Source organism: Buceros rhinoceros, unplaced genomic scaffold (genome assembly GCF_000710305.1).
Source record: "Buceros rhinoceros silvestris isolate BGI_N320 unplaced genomic scaffold, ASM71030v1 scaffold532, whole genome shotgun sequence".
Classification (NCBI taxonomy): domain Eukaryota; kingdom Metazoa; phylum Chordata; class Aves; order Bucerotiformes; family Bucerotidae; genus Buceros; species Buceros rhinoceros.
The window spans coordinates 27801-44433 of NW_010400417.1; the positions used below are offsets into that span (position 1 = coordinate 27801).

General features: G+C 39.0%; 1 protein-coding gene across 1 annotated transcript in view; it reads right to left on the reverse strand.

Annotated features, from left to right (window-relative positions):
• The window catches only part of YTHDC1 (YTH domain containing 1), a gene marked incomplete at its 5' end in the record, with an annotated part of 19299 nt that extends 3000 nt beyond the window's left edge, over positions 1-16299 (reverse strand). The window contains 15 exons of the mRNA XM_010131826.1: positions 232-294; positions 399-438; positions 531-567; positions 1992-2074; positions 4587-4753; positions 6657-6741; positions 7617-7734; positions 7835-7943; positions 9833-9927; positions 10543-10596; positions 11104-11193; positions 12451-12805; positions 12938-13263; positions 13863-13964; positions 16168-16299. Of these exons, the coding sequence (XP_010130128.1) occupies positions 232-294; positions 399-438; positions 531-567; positions 1992-2074; positions 4587-4753; positions 6657-6741; positions 7617-7734; positions 7835-7943; positions 9833-9927; positions 10543-10596; positions 11104-11193; positions 12451-12805; positions 12938-13263; positions 13863-13964; positions 16168-16299 (1856 nt within the window). The remainder of the gene's footprint in view (positions 1-231; positions 295-398; positions 439-530; positions 568-1991; positions 2075-4586; positions 4754-6656; positions 6742-7616; positions 7735-7834; positions 7944-9832; positions 9928-10542; positions 10597-11103; positions 11194-12450; positions 12806-12937; positions 13264-13862; positions 13965-16167) is intronic.
• Between the last annotated feature and the right edge of the window lie 334 nt (positions 16300-16633).

Sequence of the window (16633 nt, forward strand, 5' to 3'; positions counted from 1 at the left end):
CTGCTGCTGTACTGCTTACTACAATGCTGGACTATTGCTGAGCACTAAGTATATCTCAAAATACTTGATACAAATAACTTTTTTCACTAAAAAATTTACATAGTTATAGCAAAAAATACATCTTAGGAAAAGGGGAGAGTTGACCACACACTGATTATGCTAGGCTTCTCTAGAGAGGAACAAAAGAAGTTGTATTCTACAGAGAAAAATTGAATTCAATGAGACACAAACCATTCCTTGCCATGGTGGTGGTGGTCCCATGTTGTGGAATTCCCTCACGTAATCATTGTAGGACTAAAATGAAAGACAGCAGTATTAACATCTGTTCCGAGTGATCTTCGGAAGCGCAGAAAGCTGAATAGAAAAAGGTCCCCAAAAGTTTGCATGCACCAACTTACCCCATTTAAAAATACATCTCGCCGCACTCCTGAAAATCGTCTGTTGGGAATAAAAATTTGCAGAACTAAATCCAATTTATCCATACAGACAAGTTACCAGGGCATAAAATGAGTAACATGAACACACCTTACCTGTCTACTTCGGGATATCTGGGATCCTTTATATACCCTGTTCAAACATCAAGCAGTATTAATTCAGTTTACCATCTCAAGTTAACAGTCTTAAAAATACACTCTTTAGAAACTGTCCTTTCATTTTGTGCCAGCTATGAAGTTGTGTCTACATGCCATTACCCTCGCTTTCAAAATAACTCTCAAAAACTTACAGCTTCCTGTAGACAGTTAAAAAAAACCAAAACAGTACAACGTAGTAACAAAAAACCCAGTGCAGAAATACCCATACGAACTTGCACACAGTACAAATATGCAAGGGGGTATCTGTGCAAATAAAGACTTGAACTTCAGTCAAATGAATTGCGAATGCCCGCAAATTTGAACAGTACTGTCCCTTGGCAGTCAACACATGGCTGTTACTACTTATTAACTGTGTATTCAGTAGAACCTGTTCATTGGGGCAACTCCAGAGGCTGATTAGGTTTTGGATACAACGTTACACAGAAAATTAAACGCAACCTAAAATTGTCTAGAAAAGCCCCACAGGGCAAAGAATTATTACAGCTTCAGTAAACCCGACAAAGTAAACTTTTAAGAGCTCAGTAAAATGGTGCAAAACACCAAGCATATATATGCTAATAAATAATGCTTCCAGGCTTCAGTATTTTACAAAATTTTCTCCTGTACTCTAACCAACTGTCATGGAAAGCCTGAGAACAGCAGCAGCACTCTTGCTGCATGGAAGAACACAGGCTTTGCAGTCACGCTGCACAGATGAAGACAGGTTCTTAAAATTTATAAACCTACTACCAAAATAATAGAATACGTATTTCCGTCATAAGTGAAGCAATATTTGGTAGATTCAAGGTTACAATTTCTTAATAATTGCTTTCTGAAGAAGAAAAATCTGCAGTATCACTGGTGTTGCTGCTCCATTACTGCTGCAAAGGTTTCTTTCTGGAGAACAATAAAATTCCTTTCTTTCTCAAACTCGTCATTAGACACTCTGGTTCAGAGACACTTCCCCTTCCCTTCCTCATGTTAAGCTTGTAAACAAGTTCTCCCTGAAAATGTAACTGAATGTCTATGGTCATCTCTAAACACAGGCTGCTGGGCAGGCAGTCTCAGCTGCCTTTCCCAGTTGGAAATTTCGGATAAACATTAATTTGAAGGTTAGTGCTTTCACAAGTAGGTCAAACCAATTCTTGTGCCCGTATTAACAAAGTGCTTGAGAGGATCGTTCACAACAATGTACACAATTGTGAGGCTCTTAAACAGGCTCAACCTAGATTAACTCAGCTCACCCTCTCAAACCTGCAAAACAGTGTGACAGCTCTGCGAGAGATGGGTTAAAGCAGCACTTGGGACATTTTTATATCTCAGTCACACCAATAATTTGCTTTTGAATTAACGAGGATACACTCAAAGAGAAAACACTTGTGAATCGGCGCACACGAATCTTCATAGTAAGATATTAACCTGGTCTTTGGTGAAACTCAGGGGGATAGTCAATCCTTGGTTTCTTTCTGCTGTTATGAATATCATAATCTTCTGGTCGACGCCTACATAAATTAGATATCAAAGATTAAACAAAGGTTGCTTGGAGCATTTGTCACAGCAGAATACCTCACAGGACTAGCTCCCCAGGATCTCCATTTAATCATTCTGAATTCCATCTGCTTCAAAACGTTCTACACCTTTAAATTTGAACTCAAATAATCAGGAACAACAGTTCGACTAAATAACCTCCACTGTGACTGTCTGGCTACAACTTTGGTAGTTAAGGAAGGAACTCTACCCAACTGCACCTTCGTACCAAAAAAAGGTAACAAATTTGTCTAAACCAAACTCAAACTATAACATTACACTTTCCACATTACATTTTGAAACAACCTATTGGATAACAAAAGAATTTACAGAACTAAATACAGTGAAAATAGATGGCAAAATATATCATTACAGTCAGAAGACATGGACATTGCTGTACATGATAGCTACGGGGTCAAGAATTCTATAAAAGGTCTATTTCCATAACATTTGTAAATAAAATTGCACATGCTTTGTGAAATTACTTCTTTTGCTTTAACTTTTCTAACTGGGTTGGCCAATACTGTTTTTTCTAACAGTTTATGTTCTAAGCAATTTACCAGCAATGCCTTTCACAAACATTTAAGAACACTTAAGCTTCCTAGTAACTAAAATAATTGGGGCTCCTTTCTATATAGACAGCTCTTTTGCTAGAAAGATATTATCTTTTAAGAACTTTGCCGTCAGGAAAGAAGTTTGATTGTAGGAGCTACAGTCTAGTTGCTGCTATGCTTAATAAAGAACTGAAAACCGGCTACTAATTTGGCTCCACCAAGGCACATAAACATTAATGGGAGACTCCAACGCTAACATAACAGCGGTTCTAAACACAAAGCAGCTACAAATCCATTCCCTCCCCACCCCCACCCCAGCAATATAATTCCTTATGAGAAGAAATTAACAATTTCTTAAATCACTTAATTACTGTGCAACTTGATCACTAACATGCTCATGTAGCTTTTTAGTTTTATAAAGTCATTTCTCCTCCCACTTCCCAACTTCAGTCTTTAAAGCCCACCATACCCAGCTATTAAGCTTTTTAAATTGAAAGCAGATTCTTTACTATGAGCAAAGAGCCCAAAAAAACCAAAGCAGTTGCATCTACAGCAAAATCAGATCAAGGAAAATAAAAGCTGGTGTAAAGAATAAACATACCGCTTTCTTGTAGTTTTGAGAGTGCATTTACGACCGGTATAAAATATGATAGAAACAGTTCATATAGTAGTCCAACTACTGACTTTAAGCTGTAAGCCACATACATAAATGGAGGCCCTGGCAGGGTTCAGAAGGTGTGGTGCTGTTAAAAGTATAGTTTGCAGTCCATTGCAAAACCTTCACTCGCATATACTTTATTGCACTGGAAACCTCTTAGCTTAACTTCAAAAGCCATCTCGGTGTTCAGTCCTTTAAAGCCAAAAATAGGGGGGCGCTGCCAGGTTTCCTCCTACCTACTCGTTACAGTGTCCTTTTTTTAAGCTCAAGGAAATGGGGCCTCTTGTTGGGTATCTGTACCTACCACAGGATGTTTCCACAAACAGGAAACTTAACCAAAGGTTTCAGCCCAAACCACACATCAGTCTGTATGCAAAGTGGCTACATGGGCAAAAGGTGTTTGGCAGAAGGGCTAATATCAGTTCTTTGCAAAGACTTCTCCAATTCTGCAACAAGTTATACCCCCTTTTTTCTGGAAAATGATGTTAAGTTCATATAGCAGTGATCAATAACCATGTCGATCCTCTAAAAACACTTTAAGTCCACAGGTACTGCCAGCATCTGGAAAAGTTGTATATACAGACACAGCAACAGCCATTCTTTTTGGTTTGTTGCCGGGTCTCCAAGGGCCACTTGATCCCTTTTGGAAAGAACCTACTGTTTGCAGAAGCTCAGCAAGATGTGTGAATTCAGTGGTTACATGTTAGAGAATATTTGGCAATGGGGTTAACACATCACGGTGACACAATTTGAAACAGTCCCAATAACGCTCCTCTTGAATAGCAAAATAACTTAAATATTTTATCCTCAAAATGAGGCGGCATCTTCTGCAAAATTCTAAGTGATCCTTATAAAAGTCCCATATTTGATAAGGCTTATCCAGAGACACACCTGAAAGAAAAGGCTTTTACAAGATATTAACACATTTTTAGCATAGAAATATTTCCTTCTCTCCATCTAGCCTGCTCATAATCAAGCCAAGCTTACCCACAGCTAGCATTACATGTTGCATTATCTCATTAAACAATCTAGTCTAAACTAGACAGCACTTTAAGAGCTTTTTTTCTGCAAAAGCAATGATCCCCATTTTCCTCTTGAAAAATGACAGACCGGGGAACCATGTGAAATCCTCAATGAAGCCACAAACTTGTCCATGCAGCTTGATTTGAGGATTTTCTCTCTTCTTTATCGCAGGGAAAGCTTTGACGAATCATATTCCTCCATCACGTTATTCTGATACATGTGCCTATTATCAGTCCAAAGAACGTTTCTAACCTTCCCACGTCCCGAATGGGGTCTCGACGGGATGGGCGTCCTCTTGATCGGGGTTGTGAGTGCATTCTTCTCTTGTGCCTCATTTTATGAATGACTTGATACAAGTCAATACTTTCATCAGGAGGGAAGAGAAGACAAAGTTGGGTTCCGCATTCCGGCTCAATTTCCTAGAATTAGTTAGAAGTTCAGTAGTGGTTCATAAACTGAAGAAATTAAACTCTCCCCAAATACACTGACAACATACATTAAAAAAAAAAAAAAGCTTCGAAGAGATTTCAGTATCACTAGAGACAGAGCAAAATTTACTTACATTACCTTTTACTCTTTAGGCACTACTTAGAATTTTCATAAAACAGTCCAACACTTGGGGGAACCACATCTTCCCATGAGACATACAGCCCACATCACTGTTTTGCTACAAAATCAGGACTCTTTTTCATCACAAAGAAAATGATCACCTATTACAGAGAGAGAAGTGACACACGTAGGAAAAAAATCCATCCCAGCTTCAGACATGAAGCCATGGTCTGACGAAGCTGACTATTACCACTCCAAAGTCAGTTCTTCAGTTTCTGTGATAGACAGGTCCATGAAAATATACCAGCTCAGTGCTTGAGAGGAGTCAAAATAAGCAAATCGTGTGTTCAGGATTGTTAGGAAAGGAACACAGAATGAGAAAGTCATTATACCACTCTAAAAGTCCATGTTCACCCACACCTTAAATAGTGGATGCAGTTCTGACCCCCGCATCTCAAAAAATAGGGGGGCAGTAGAAATGGAAAAGCTTCAAAGCAGGGCACCAAGGATAACTGAATGAGCACAACAATTCCTACGTGCAATGATGAAGCAGGTCGGGTCTCTCCAGCCTAGAATAAAAGACGAATATGGGGGGTATAGGGGACAAGATGGATACAAGGGGAGCATCTGACACCACCATCCGAGTTGTGTGGAGGAGAGAGGGTCAGACATCAGCTTGCTGACTCCCTCTTCTTGTACAAGAACTTGGGGCCATCAAAGGAAGCTATGAGGAGCCAGGTGCAAAAAAAATCCCCAAAAGTGCTTCTTCAACCTGGTGACTAGTAGGCCTGTGAAACGCCTTCCCAAAGGATGTTGTAAATGCAAGAAGCTCAGTGTAAACAGTGTCCTCAGAAGAAGAGAGCCATTCAGGGTTACACACAACGTAAATGGATAAACGACAACCACTTCAGGAAAAAAACCCAAGCTGAAAAGCAGGGAGAACAAGCATCAAACAATGCTTGCACATTACCTAACAGTACAGCAATTTTATGAAAAAAGATGAAACCCAGGTCCGGATCGCAACTCTATAGTGAAGTGAACAAAACATTAAATAGTCAAGGAAATAAAATTTTTAACACAAATGAAATTAACTGATTTCCCACACCCCCCCTTTTTTTTTTTTAAGTTAATAATAAATTACAAACAAGCCTAAAAATACTGTTTTACTTCTGCCACCCAAAGTCAATGTGTCTACAGACAAAATAGCTCACGGAGTCTACATTTTCCATTATGCAACTCCCATCTTGCCTTGAAAAAAAGAGAACCTGTTACTGTGGTAATCCTGGGTTACTTGACGACAGCAGCAATATACCTGCACTCTGGTATGTCTGATAAGACAAAGCACCACCCCACTTAAAATTTACTTAGCATATATTTTATAATGGTAGAGTCTATGCCCTAAGCAATACAGTGTGTTTAAAAAAATGCAATGCAGAACACAGCTGGAAACACCAAAACGTGTTCTTAAAAACTGATGTTCTATAGGTTTGCACACCATACAATGTAAGCCACCTTACATTTCAAATCCAAAATACCACGTAGTTTTGAAGCATCGAACACTGGACAACACCAAGACTGTAACAGAATTGGCACTCTACTGTTTTCTGTTTCTTTCTTCCACAGTAACATTAGAAATAAGCTGAGCGTCTTTGTCATAGTACTCTACTGCAAGTAACATCTGATCTAAAAAGACCCCAAAGCTTCAGTAAAAACAAAGCAGGAAGCAAGCACTAGGATATGTGGGTTATAGAAAAAAAGAAAAATTAAACAAACCTGTCCATCGCGTCCAATCTTTACTGGTTTATGTTCGTTCCAAGGATTGGTCAGGTGAGCAGATTTAGTGAACGGCAATTCACGCCTAAATATGCAAGTGGCATAATTTATAGTTTTGCCTCCATTTTTCATTTACAAAATTAAAAATGCATAAAGCAGGATATTACATTAATAATTAAAATTAATAATTAAAAAAATCCTGTTACCCTTTGCACTGTCACGTCTTAGAATTAACTCATTAGTAAGTATCAGTAACTGCAGATTTCACTTTGACTTATTTCAATATTAACTAGTATAGCCCACATTACGACAGCCTATCTTATTAAAGACATTTCTTTTGGTCTTTGTACAAATACCACGATTGTGCTTGCTTGTTATCTCACCAGCTGAATACACTAACTAGTCTCTATGTGAAGTGGCAGCTCACAGTACCTACTGAAATAAATCCTTCAGCATCTGACCTACCTATGAAGTCAGAACTGCTTTGAGTACTCACAACCTATACATTATGTAAAATATCTAAACTATTTCATTTGTTATTTTAGAACAGTAGCAGTTTCTTTGTTCAGTCAGATGAAGACACATCTTCACAGCTGTGAAGACACACAGCTCTTTTCCACAGCTGTCTATTCAAGTGAGCAGTTGTTTTTACTTGAAGACTTCAGAATACAGTTTCCTGGACTCATGCAAGAGATCAGTGAAGGATCACAATCAAGCGTTAGAAATCTGTAAATTAATTAATTGTCTACATGAAAAGAAAAGTTTTATAGTGCATGCCAGGTACAGACCTGAGTCCCACGCTCGGTAACATGGAAGCATGGATTTGGGGAGACTGGATGACAGATCTTTGCTTGAATCAAGTTTTCAAAAGCATGCTGCCAGCTCTTGAGCGAGCAATACACAGGAATGGTGGTATAATGCCTTGTTACTAAACAGCAACAGAAATGAACAATTACTTACCTGCAAATCCAGTCAATTTTAAAGACACCTCCCAACATTTTTGCATTCATTCCTGCAGGCAGCACCCAGTGTATAGGTGATCCTCCATGATGGGACTCTGACGACAGTCTTGCAAATCCTACAGGATTTCACATGGATTGTAACAAAGACACGACAGAAAAGCTACTGTACAGAAAACTCACTTTTACTTACCTTGATAATAGTTCACTTTCCCTTACCTTGGAATTTGCCACTCTCTCTTACAGAGAATATCAAAATAACGCTTCTTGCTGATCTAAATGCAGCATTAAGCTTCTTTTCGTTTACTGGAAGTGTCGACCATACTCCCTAAAACAAAACAACCCCCATCCCACCACCAAAATATAAGAGTTCATCTCAAGTGATTTAGCTAACAGAAGTATATAGTACAGATGAGGAAAACAAGACCAAACGAGCATTCTGGGGACAGAAGGTACTGAAAAGAGGAACGTATTCCTAAATTCAATTCCTCCAGAAAATGTTTTTAGCCTGCCCCAAGATAAAACTTTTAAAACGTTACCTTTTTGCTCTCTTTTTGAACACTGCAGATACATTTCGAGCATCTATAAGATTTTCATTTATAATGATGGACAGATATGAAAACCTTTGCCTTTAGTATTTTTACGGTACGTTCTAAGTGACTTTCGGAGTATTATGTAATACACACCGACTACGAAAGAACAGCGGCATATATACTGAAAGGTGGGCAGGCAGACTTCAGTAACCTTCTAAGCATGACAGGTTTGTTGAGGACGGCTTGCAGATTTAAACTCTTTTAGTGAAAGGTCAGAAACATGGAAGACACCAGACCAACACTTAAAATCAGCATGACAACTCAAAACAGTTTGTTCAGCCTCCCAAATCCCCAGCTACTAATTTCTACCTTCTCCCTTTCACCAGTCACTGTGCACCCACGCACAATAAAAATTCAATCTGTTTGAAGGTACCAGCTGAGCTGAGCAATAGAATACCAGTTTTCTCTATCACTTTTCAGCAAGATCAGCTCCCCAACCCATTCTCTGAATTTGCCCAAAGGAGAAACTTATGCTGGTTTAACATGTTCAGCCTCAGAATATGATCTAGGGTCTAGCAAAGAAAATACACCTCCCCTTCTTTTTTTATTGAAGATATGTTCTCATATCCTATTCTGTCCTGACATTAGTGCTTGCATGACTCTGAAAATTCATTACAATCACCAGAGACCTATTTGGTTTTTTCAACTAGCTTTCAGCCAGATGTATATTGCTTCAGGCAGCTTGTGAAGAAGCCCTTCTGTGAACTAGAACAACATTACATTGTCACCACAAAAGCCAGTTTCATGAAAGGGCAGTGGTAAAGCACTGATGCCTATACACTAAAACAAAGCATCCGCTCCAGAACTTTAGGAACAAGGATACTGTTGCAGACCCAAGCAAGAATGAGACCCAGGAAGGATATACTCCTCTCTAAAGAGCTAAAGCAAACACCAGTCAGAATGGTGTTCACCGCACAGCTCAGGCCCAAAGCTGGGGGTGGAAGGGAGCCAAACCTGTCCAGGAATTTTAAGACTCATTTAATTGTTTTAATGCTAGTCTATTTTAGAAGATCTTCATTAACAGAATCACCTACTCTGTGTATACTGTAACAGCAAATCACCTATTTTCTCTACAAGATGTTCCAAATAAGACATGCAAATACTAAACCACCAAAGTGGCCTAGTGTCATTCCTCAGCAGCTGAAATCCAGTGCACTGGAATCCCTCCCACAGACCTCCTCGCACACCAGCACTGCCAAGCAATAATGCTTCAGATACCTGAATCAACTGAAAAAAATTACTTTTACATCATTAGATGACAGCCAAAACAACCTTCTGAACCTCCTCACAGTACAGTGATACAGACACAGGTGCTGATGAAAGGGAGAAAATACCATCACAGCATTCCCAGGGGAGGTTGGTTTAGGATGTTATCAAACAGATCTTGAGACCCCTTTTTTAACCTTACTGTTAGCAAGGTAAATGACAGACGGTCTAGAAATTTTTCTAAGTTACAGTGGAAGCAGAATGGCCACCCTTGAGGAATCAAGGAGCAGCAGCTTTCATCCCTGTCTCTACCAAGACCTAAGTGATGAATAATGCATCTATCTGTATGCTTTTCTACAGTAAGGTGGGTGTGTTTGAAAATAGACCAAGTGATCAGTCTGAAGACAATTCAACATACCTTTGCTTTAGCAAGTGATACGTTTTCGTGATTGTTACTCTTGATGAGAAAGAATCTTGCATCTTGGAGAATGTATTTAAGTTTACTTGTTTGGTCTGAAAAAAATGAAGTGTCAAATCAGCAGAACTGTCAGTATTTACAGTGGTTAAGAAATTTTGATTTGAGCATTGATAGGTGTGTGTTTCCTTCAAAAGACACTGTATCCCACCCAGTTCCTACCTATGCATTACCACAGTCAAACACCCAAACTGAAACTTGAAGTCTAAGCTGTAGAGCACAAAATGCCAGGGGAAACAAAATCAAAACAAAAATACAGATATTCAGGTAAAGAAAAAATAAAATAAAACCAGCATGATTCAGTGATGTTCCGATATACAGGACTTGTTTCTTGAGTAAGAATTTTTGTATAAATATTGGGTAACATTCATATCTGCACGAGACACCTGACAGAGAATGCCAAAATGTTCCTCTTTCCAGATGCAAGGACTTTCTTTTTTGCTTTGCCACTTCTACATGGAGCAAAGCGAACGAACTTTTTGCATGTGGCTCTCAACACGTGCAGAAGTAGCTCAAGATTCACTTGTTACGCTCAGAACAATTATGCGCTCAAATTGATTTATATCGGAACATTACTACTTACAGGTAATTTAATGAACAGAGACAATGGCTTGCTATGGGGCATGCGTTAAAAATTCAAATTTAAATGATACCTTTTTGGACAGCACGAACGGAAGATGATAATTTCTCATGCTTCTTTTCTGAACCTGTGTTTAGCCAAAGTACATTTGTTCAGATTGAGCCTTAATAGAGATAATATACAATTTCTACAGCCTTGTAACATACAATTTTCATTCATGACAAATTACGCTTTCTGGCGCGCACCCACACATTCAAAAAATACTATTCAATGTGCACGAGTGTTTTGTTTTGTTGTTTTTTTGTTTTGGTTTGGTTTTGGGTTGTTTGGTTTGGGTTTGGTTTTTTTAAAATAGTATTTGAACAATTTCCTACTCAGAAAACTAGTCACTGAATCATCATCTTCCAAGTTTAAAAAAAAAAGTGAAAATTCCACTTAAGCAACAGAATAGCATTAAAGTAACAAGAAAGCCTACTTCCCCCCAAAGGTATCCACACACAACATGCCAGAAGTCAATACCAAATTATACAAAGCTACATACCCCATAAATCTCTACAGCCAGTTATGTTTATTTTAGATTATGCATTAAGATTTGATGCAAGTCAGGACAACAGGCAATAAAAGCAAAGAATACCTGCATAAGATTCTGATGCAGAACTTCCACTTCTGTCAAAAACAATTGGAGAGATACCTCTGGCCCTCTTCCTCTCCTTCTTTTTCTCATCTAAAAAACCCATTAACAAAAGCAGTATTTAAAACATCAAGTGTCAGGCAAAACTGAGATTAAAAAGTACCAAGACAGGAAAACAACATCTTTAATAGCGAAGTTCGCATTTGGCTTGCACATGAAAATTGTGGTTGCTGCCCCAAAACTATCTTGCACAGAAGCAGCAAATGCTAATTACCCAAGCTTTTCATCCACAAATGGAAGACAAACGCCACATATCTAGTAATTCTGTGCAAAGTTTAGAGACAGAATATATCTACTAGGTGTTTTAGTAAGGGTGGTTTAGCTCTTCTCTCCATCCATCAGCCAAATTGGCAAGACAGAGCACAAACTGATCATACAGGCTTATTCTCTCAGAGCTCAGCAGAATGGTAAGAGGTATTAAAACAAAACGCTGTGGCACACAGGCAATTATTTCCACTCTTAAGTGTTATGTTACACTATGGGCCTTTTTAGAACAGTTTTTACAGCCTCACTTGTCTTTAGGTTGCCAAACAGCAGAGCTGAGCCAAAAAAGGCATTATGTTAAGCAGGATGACCACCTAGGGAGACTTCAGACACAGAAGATACACAAGAGGAATCTTAACAGGATTGCAACTGCTTTCTTAAAAAACCCCAACCAAACAAAATGCCCCAACCCAACAAACAGCCATAACCTGAAGTATTTACATCAATAACTTTTCACATCTGTAAATCAGGACCAGTTATAATACACAGCTGCAAAGCATTTGTTTCTAGTTTCTGCTTAAAACATTTCTCTAAGTATGCCCTAATAGCTAATCGTTTCAACCTAGGTTTAGATTTCCTGTCCTAAATACAGCCACTATTTAAGACTCAACTATCCTTCTCTGGGGAGATGGTACTTTTAGTACACCAGTCTACGTGGTCACTCATCTATACAAACACGGAACAGTTCAACACCAATGTAAAATGGACTGAGACACTAAATCATTTAGATACCTAAGAAAATACTAATTTGGATGTTGCAATGCATTGAGCAGCAAGGCCAAAGCAATCAAGAGCACTATGAATCCTCACCGTGGCAATCCTGACACGCACAAGTTTTGGTGTAAGGAAATACCACTTTCCAGTACATGTACATGTTTTCCTTGCTTATGGTATTTCATCATTAACATCTTATTGACTTGTGCTACTAAGGCTTATTTTTGACATAGTCAGGAAGCGGTTACTTTTAAAAGCGGCCAAACATTCAATAGCAAGGTGTTTCAGATTAGCATGCTAGATATTACCTACCTGATGCGTCTGAACCAGACCCAGATCTGACTGACCCATCTGTAAAAGAGGCAGATTCCGAATCAGAATCGCTGGCTTCACTTCGCGTGTCATAGTCATTTCCTTCTTTCTGATCTCTCTCATCCTGTTCGTACTCCTCTTCATCCTCTTCCCCATCTTCTTCCACCTCTTCATCCTCCTCCCCTTCATCATCTTCCTCTTCTTCCAATCCTTCCTCCTCATTCTCTGTATTGCCTTGTTCAGAGGAACCACTACTGCCAGTCTCGTGATCTGAACAATATTCCTCAGAGTTAACCTCTTCTTTAGAAGAATGGCTGGATCTGCTTGGTCTTCTATCCACATCATGCCTGATTCTCTGATGTTTAAAGAAAAAGTGAATCAGCAGTCATATAACATTGTCAGGATGGACACACAGTCCTAAGAGAATGTGCCTTATAAAAGTCTCATATAATTGCTTTATTTATAAGGTAGCAAGAATATTTAATACCTCTGAACCATCTGGTGTAGAAGACTTTGCTCTTCTGTCTATATCCCTCTTCCTCAAGCAAGATTTTTCTGGTTGTCCTTTATAAGGTTCCCTGGAACTGCTCGACATGCGTGTCTTACGATCACCATCTGGGCGCTTGTTTCTCTCAGACCTCTGATAGTCCTCATTCTTGTACTCTGATACTGGTTTTCCTTTTGTACTCACTATTCTCTTGTTATTGCTAACTGATGAACTAGGAGGCTTTGGCATCATCTGCCTTGATGAATGCACAGGTTTTTGTCTCTTGCTTTCGGTGCTTTCCATCCTGTCGGTTTTTCTTTTTGATCCTTAAATAGAAAGAGATATCAAGTACAATGTTATTTTGTATATCAAACCAAAAACTGTGCTCCTACTGTCTCTACTCTAGGTAATTTCCCTGGTGTAGCATCTTTCAGTTCTAGGTTTTGCGACAGCACTGCAAACTCCTTGTTAGAAACAGCTCATGTCCTAAAACATACATTTTACTTTAGAACAGCAATCCTTCGGGCTTTGGGAGGTATTTCCTGAATTTTATATATGGGAATGCTAAAATTAAATGCTTATGGGATTGGCCTAAGGCCAAATCATGAACTGGGCTGGAACCAGATTTTGGGACCCCCTTGCTTCATTTCCAGTTCACTTCATCAAACCAAAAAGGACAATCATTTCCTAACAGCAAATGAATTCACAACAAGCCAAACTCAGCAATTGCTTTGGAGACAAAAGGAAACCTAGTTAACTGTTTGTTTGGAAGGTCAGGTGAAAAGCAGATGTCCATGACTTCTGGAACTCTTTCACTCTTTGAAGCTCATCATAAAAGCCACTATTTCGAAGGCTTTAACCTTAACACGAAAGACATTTTTACCATTTACGTTCCTGCAGAACATCCACTACCAAAATCACCTACCCTTTTTCTCACTTTTATCTTGCTCGCTGTCGGGGTTATACAACTCATCATCTTGGTCAGGAGCATCCGTCAAAATGTCATCCAGGACATTCAGTTCACCATCTGAAAACAAAATTAAAAACAACTATTAAAAGTCTGGATACGTAAACTACAGTAGAACTAGGGTTTACAAACCCAAACATTTCCTTTAGGGTTACAGATGTGCCACAAGGCAAAAAATTAACATCATCTTGATTTATTTCCACAGCTTGGAAGAATCAGGCAAAGCCAACAAAAGAATTAAAATACAACACAGGATGCATTTAGGTCTCTGAATAAGGTCCAAGTTGGCTCTCATATCACAACAGCTTTGCAGGAAAGCTGACCTACAAAGGAGAGCTTAACAAAAAAGCCTGTACAAAATCGGGAAAAAAAGGAGACTTGGAGGTGGAGTGCCATATGCAAAGAGTAGTGACCTCTTCTCGCAATCCTGAAGAATTTGCACTTAAATTATCTCCCCTCCTGCCCGACTATTTTTGTTGTAGTTGCTGTGTTAGGAGGGCAGGTTTTGTGGTTCGCTTGCAAATAGGAAAAAAAAGCCAAAGGGCAAGTTAAGAACAAGAATATAAGCTAGGTGACCCCACTGAAGAAGGTGAAAGTAGTTCTTATCTGCTGCATAATTAATTCCAAGCTGCTCTGAAAAAAAAAAAAAAAACCGCTACAACTAACACACCTTGATCAAGATGGAAAAACTTGGAGAAAATTCATGCTAGAAGCAGTAAATGACCACACTTGGTCACGTAACTTAAAATCTGTCACTGTTTCCAACCCTGTTTGATTTGTCTGAAACCCAAGGGGATATATGGTGATTCCAGAAGAAGGATTCCCCAGCTTTTAAGGCACCAGACCGATATTTCAAGCACTTTAAAAAAATAAAAGAGTGAACTAAACCTAAGCATGCAATAGGAAAAAGGCATTAATTTTGGAATCTCTTATGTCTTCTCCTAAACTCTGGAATTCTTAGCTCTTTCCTCTTTATATTACTACTGATTCTATTTTCTGTGTTCAGGAAAAGGACAGCAAAGCAAACACCAAGGATTCAGCTGGTTGACAGCATTCTTTGATGTTATAAAGCAGCAGGTAAGGACTTCTATACTGGATAAAATAGGGGTAATGCAGCAAACAAAGTCCTCCACAGTTTGGCAGCTTCTCTGTCTCAAAAACGGAGCTGCACCACAAGAGAAGTTTTACAGCTTGATATTAAAAACAAGGCACAATCCACACCAAAAATCCCCTAGTTTTATAATTTTATCTCTACTATATACTACTGAATCTGTCACATGTACTAGCTTTTCCTGCCAGCATTTCTCCGTATTTTCAGCTGAAGGGGAATGCAGAACTGGTCCTTGAATGGCACAATTGCTGTAGAAGATGCAAAGGAAGTGGTACAGAGAGAAGTAGATCAAGCCTTTCCCAGGCAGTTTAGTTAGAGAGCGTTTAAATATAACATGAAGCTACATCCTAATTCTCTTGGGAACAGCCCTTTATGTTTGTAAATACCTCTACACTCATGGCAAATATTCTTGCTGTTACTGATGAGGTGTATATAAGCACTGGATTCATGGCTAGGCAACTGCTAAACATGGGCTGCAATTTCCTGGCTTGTGTTCTGCTTCCCCACAGAAGACCAGGCGCCTTCAGAGCACAAAACTTATTTACTGGAGACTAAGGATTAGAATATTAAACCTATCACCCACCTCAAATCACACAGATTGAACCTTAGCTTTGTTTCCCTCGAGGTGAGACAACAGCATACTTGGTAAACTACATTTAACCTAGCTACTGCAGTAGCATTAAGAGGTGCTGAAAGACTCGTGTATCAGCTAGTTCAGAAGTAAATGAGAAGACAGGAAAATTTAATGGAACAAGCAAGTCTGGCAAATACTCTCTGATAAATCCCTTATGGGCTAGGTGGGCCTGATTTATAGCTGGAACTTTAAAAAAAGCATGCATAAGAGAGGAGCAAGATGAGTTCCCCACTCACCCTCTTCTGTAGATACATCTATCTGATTTACTTAAAAATAAATGTTCAGATTTATTCAGCAGTCCGGTGATGCAGAAGTGGCATGCTGAACGCACAGTTCCCATCTCTCACCTGCACCAGGTATACTGCTCAACTGACTTCCACAAGATGATTCCACTCACTGAACAGTCACTGTTAGTGTTCAGCCCAATGCACTAAATTATCGCAGACAGATCAAGACAGGCATGAGTAACAGCCACAAAAATAATGAAACAGAAAAACAGTAGAGGACAGATTTCTTACAGTTCCTCTCTGCTGAAGGGGGAAGGTCCAAATGAGTCCTTATCATTACAGACATTCTAAAATGGGGTCTCCTGCAACTCATCTTTTGACTCTGGATCATGTTGGATCCTTCCACGAACAAACTTAACTCACCTGAAACAGCACACAAGTAACCTGGGGAGGTTATGTTTCCTCTGCTGACCAGGAGCATTAGATCTGTTCAAGGAAGGATCCAGTCAAAAAACTGATTTGGCAAATGGAGAATAATACTAGGTGATTTCCAGCTGAGAGGGTATGTGACATTTATTTCCACTTTTAAAAAGCAGTGAAATAGCATTTATCTTCCAAAAGGAGCATCAGAATAACGCTGCATTTACAGCAGTTCATAGTAAGTTCAAGTTACAAACAAATGTATGTTAACGCCTGCTACTCAGTTAGAATAATCCCTTCCATAGGACAGAAAATCAAAAGCAAACTAAAATATGAA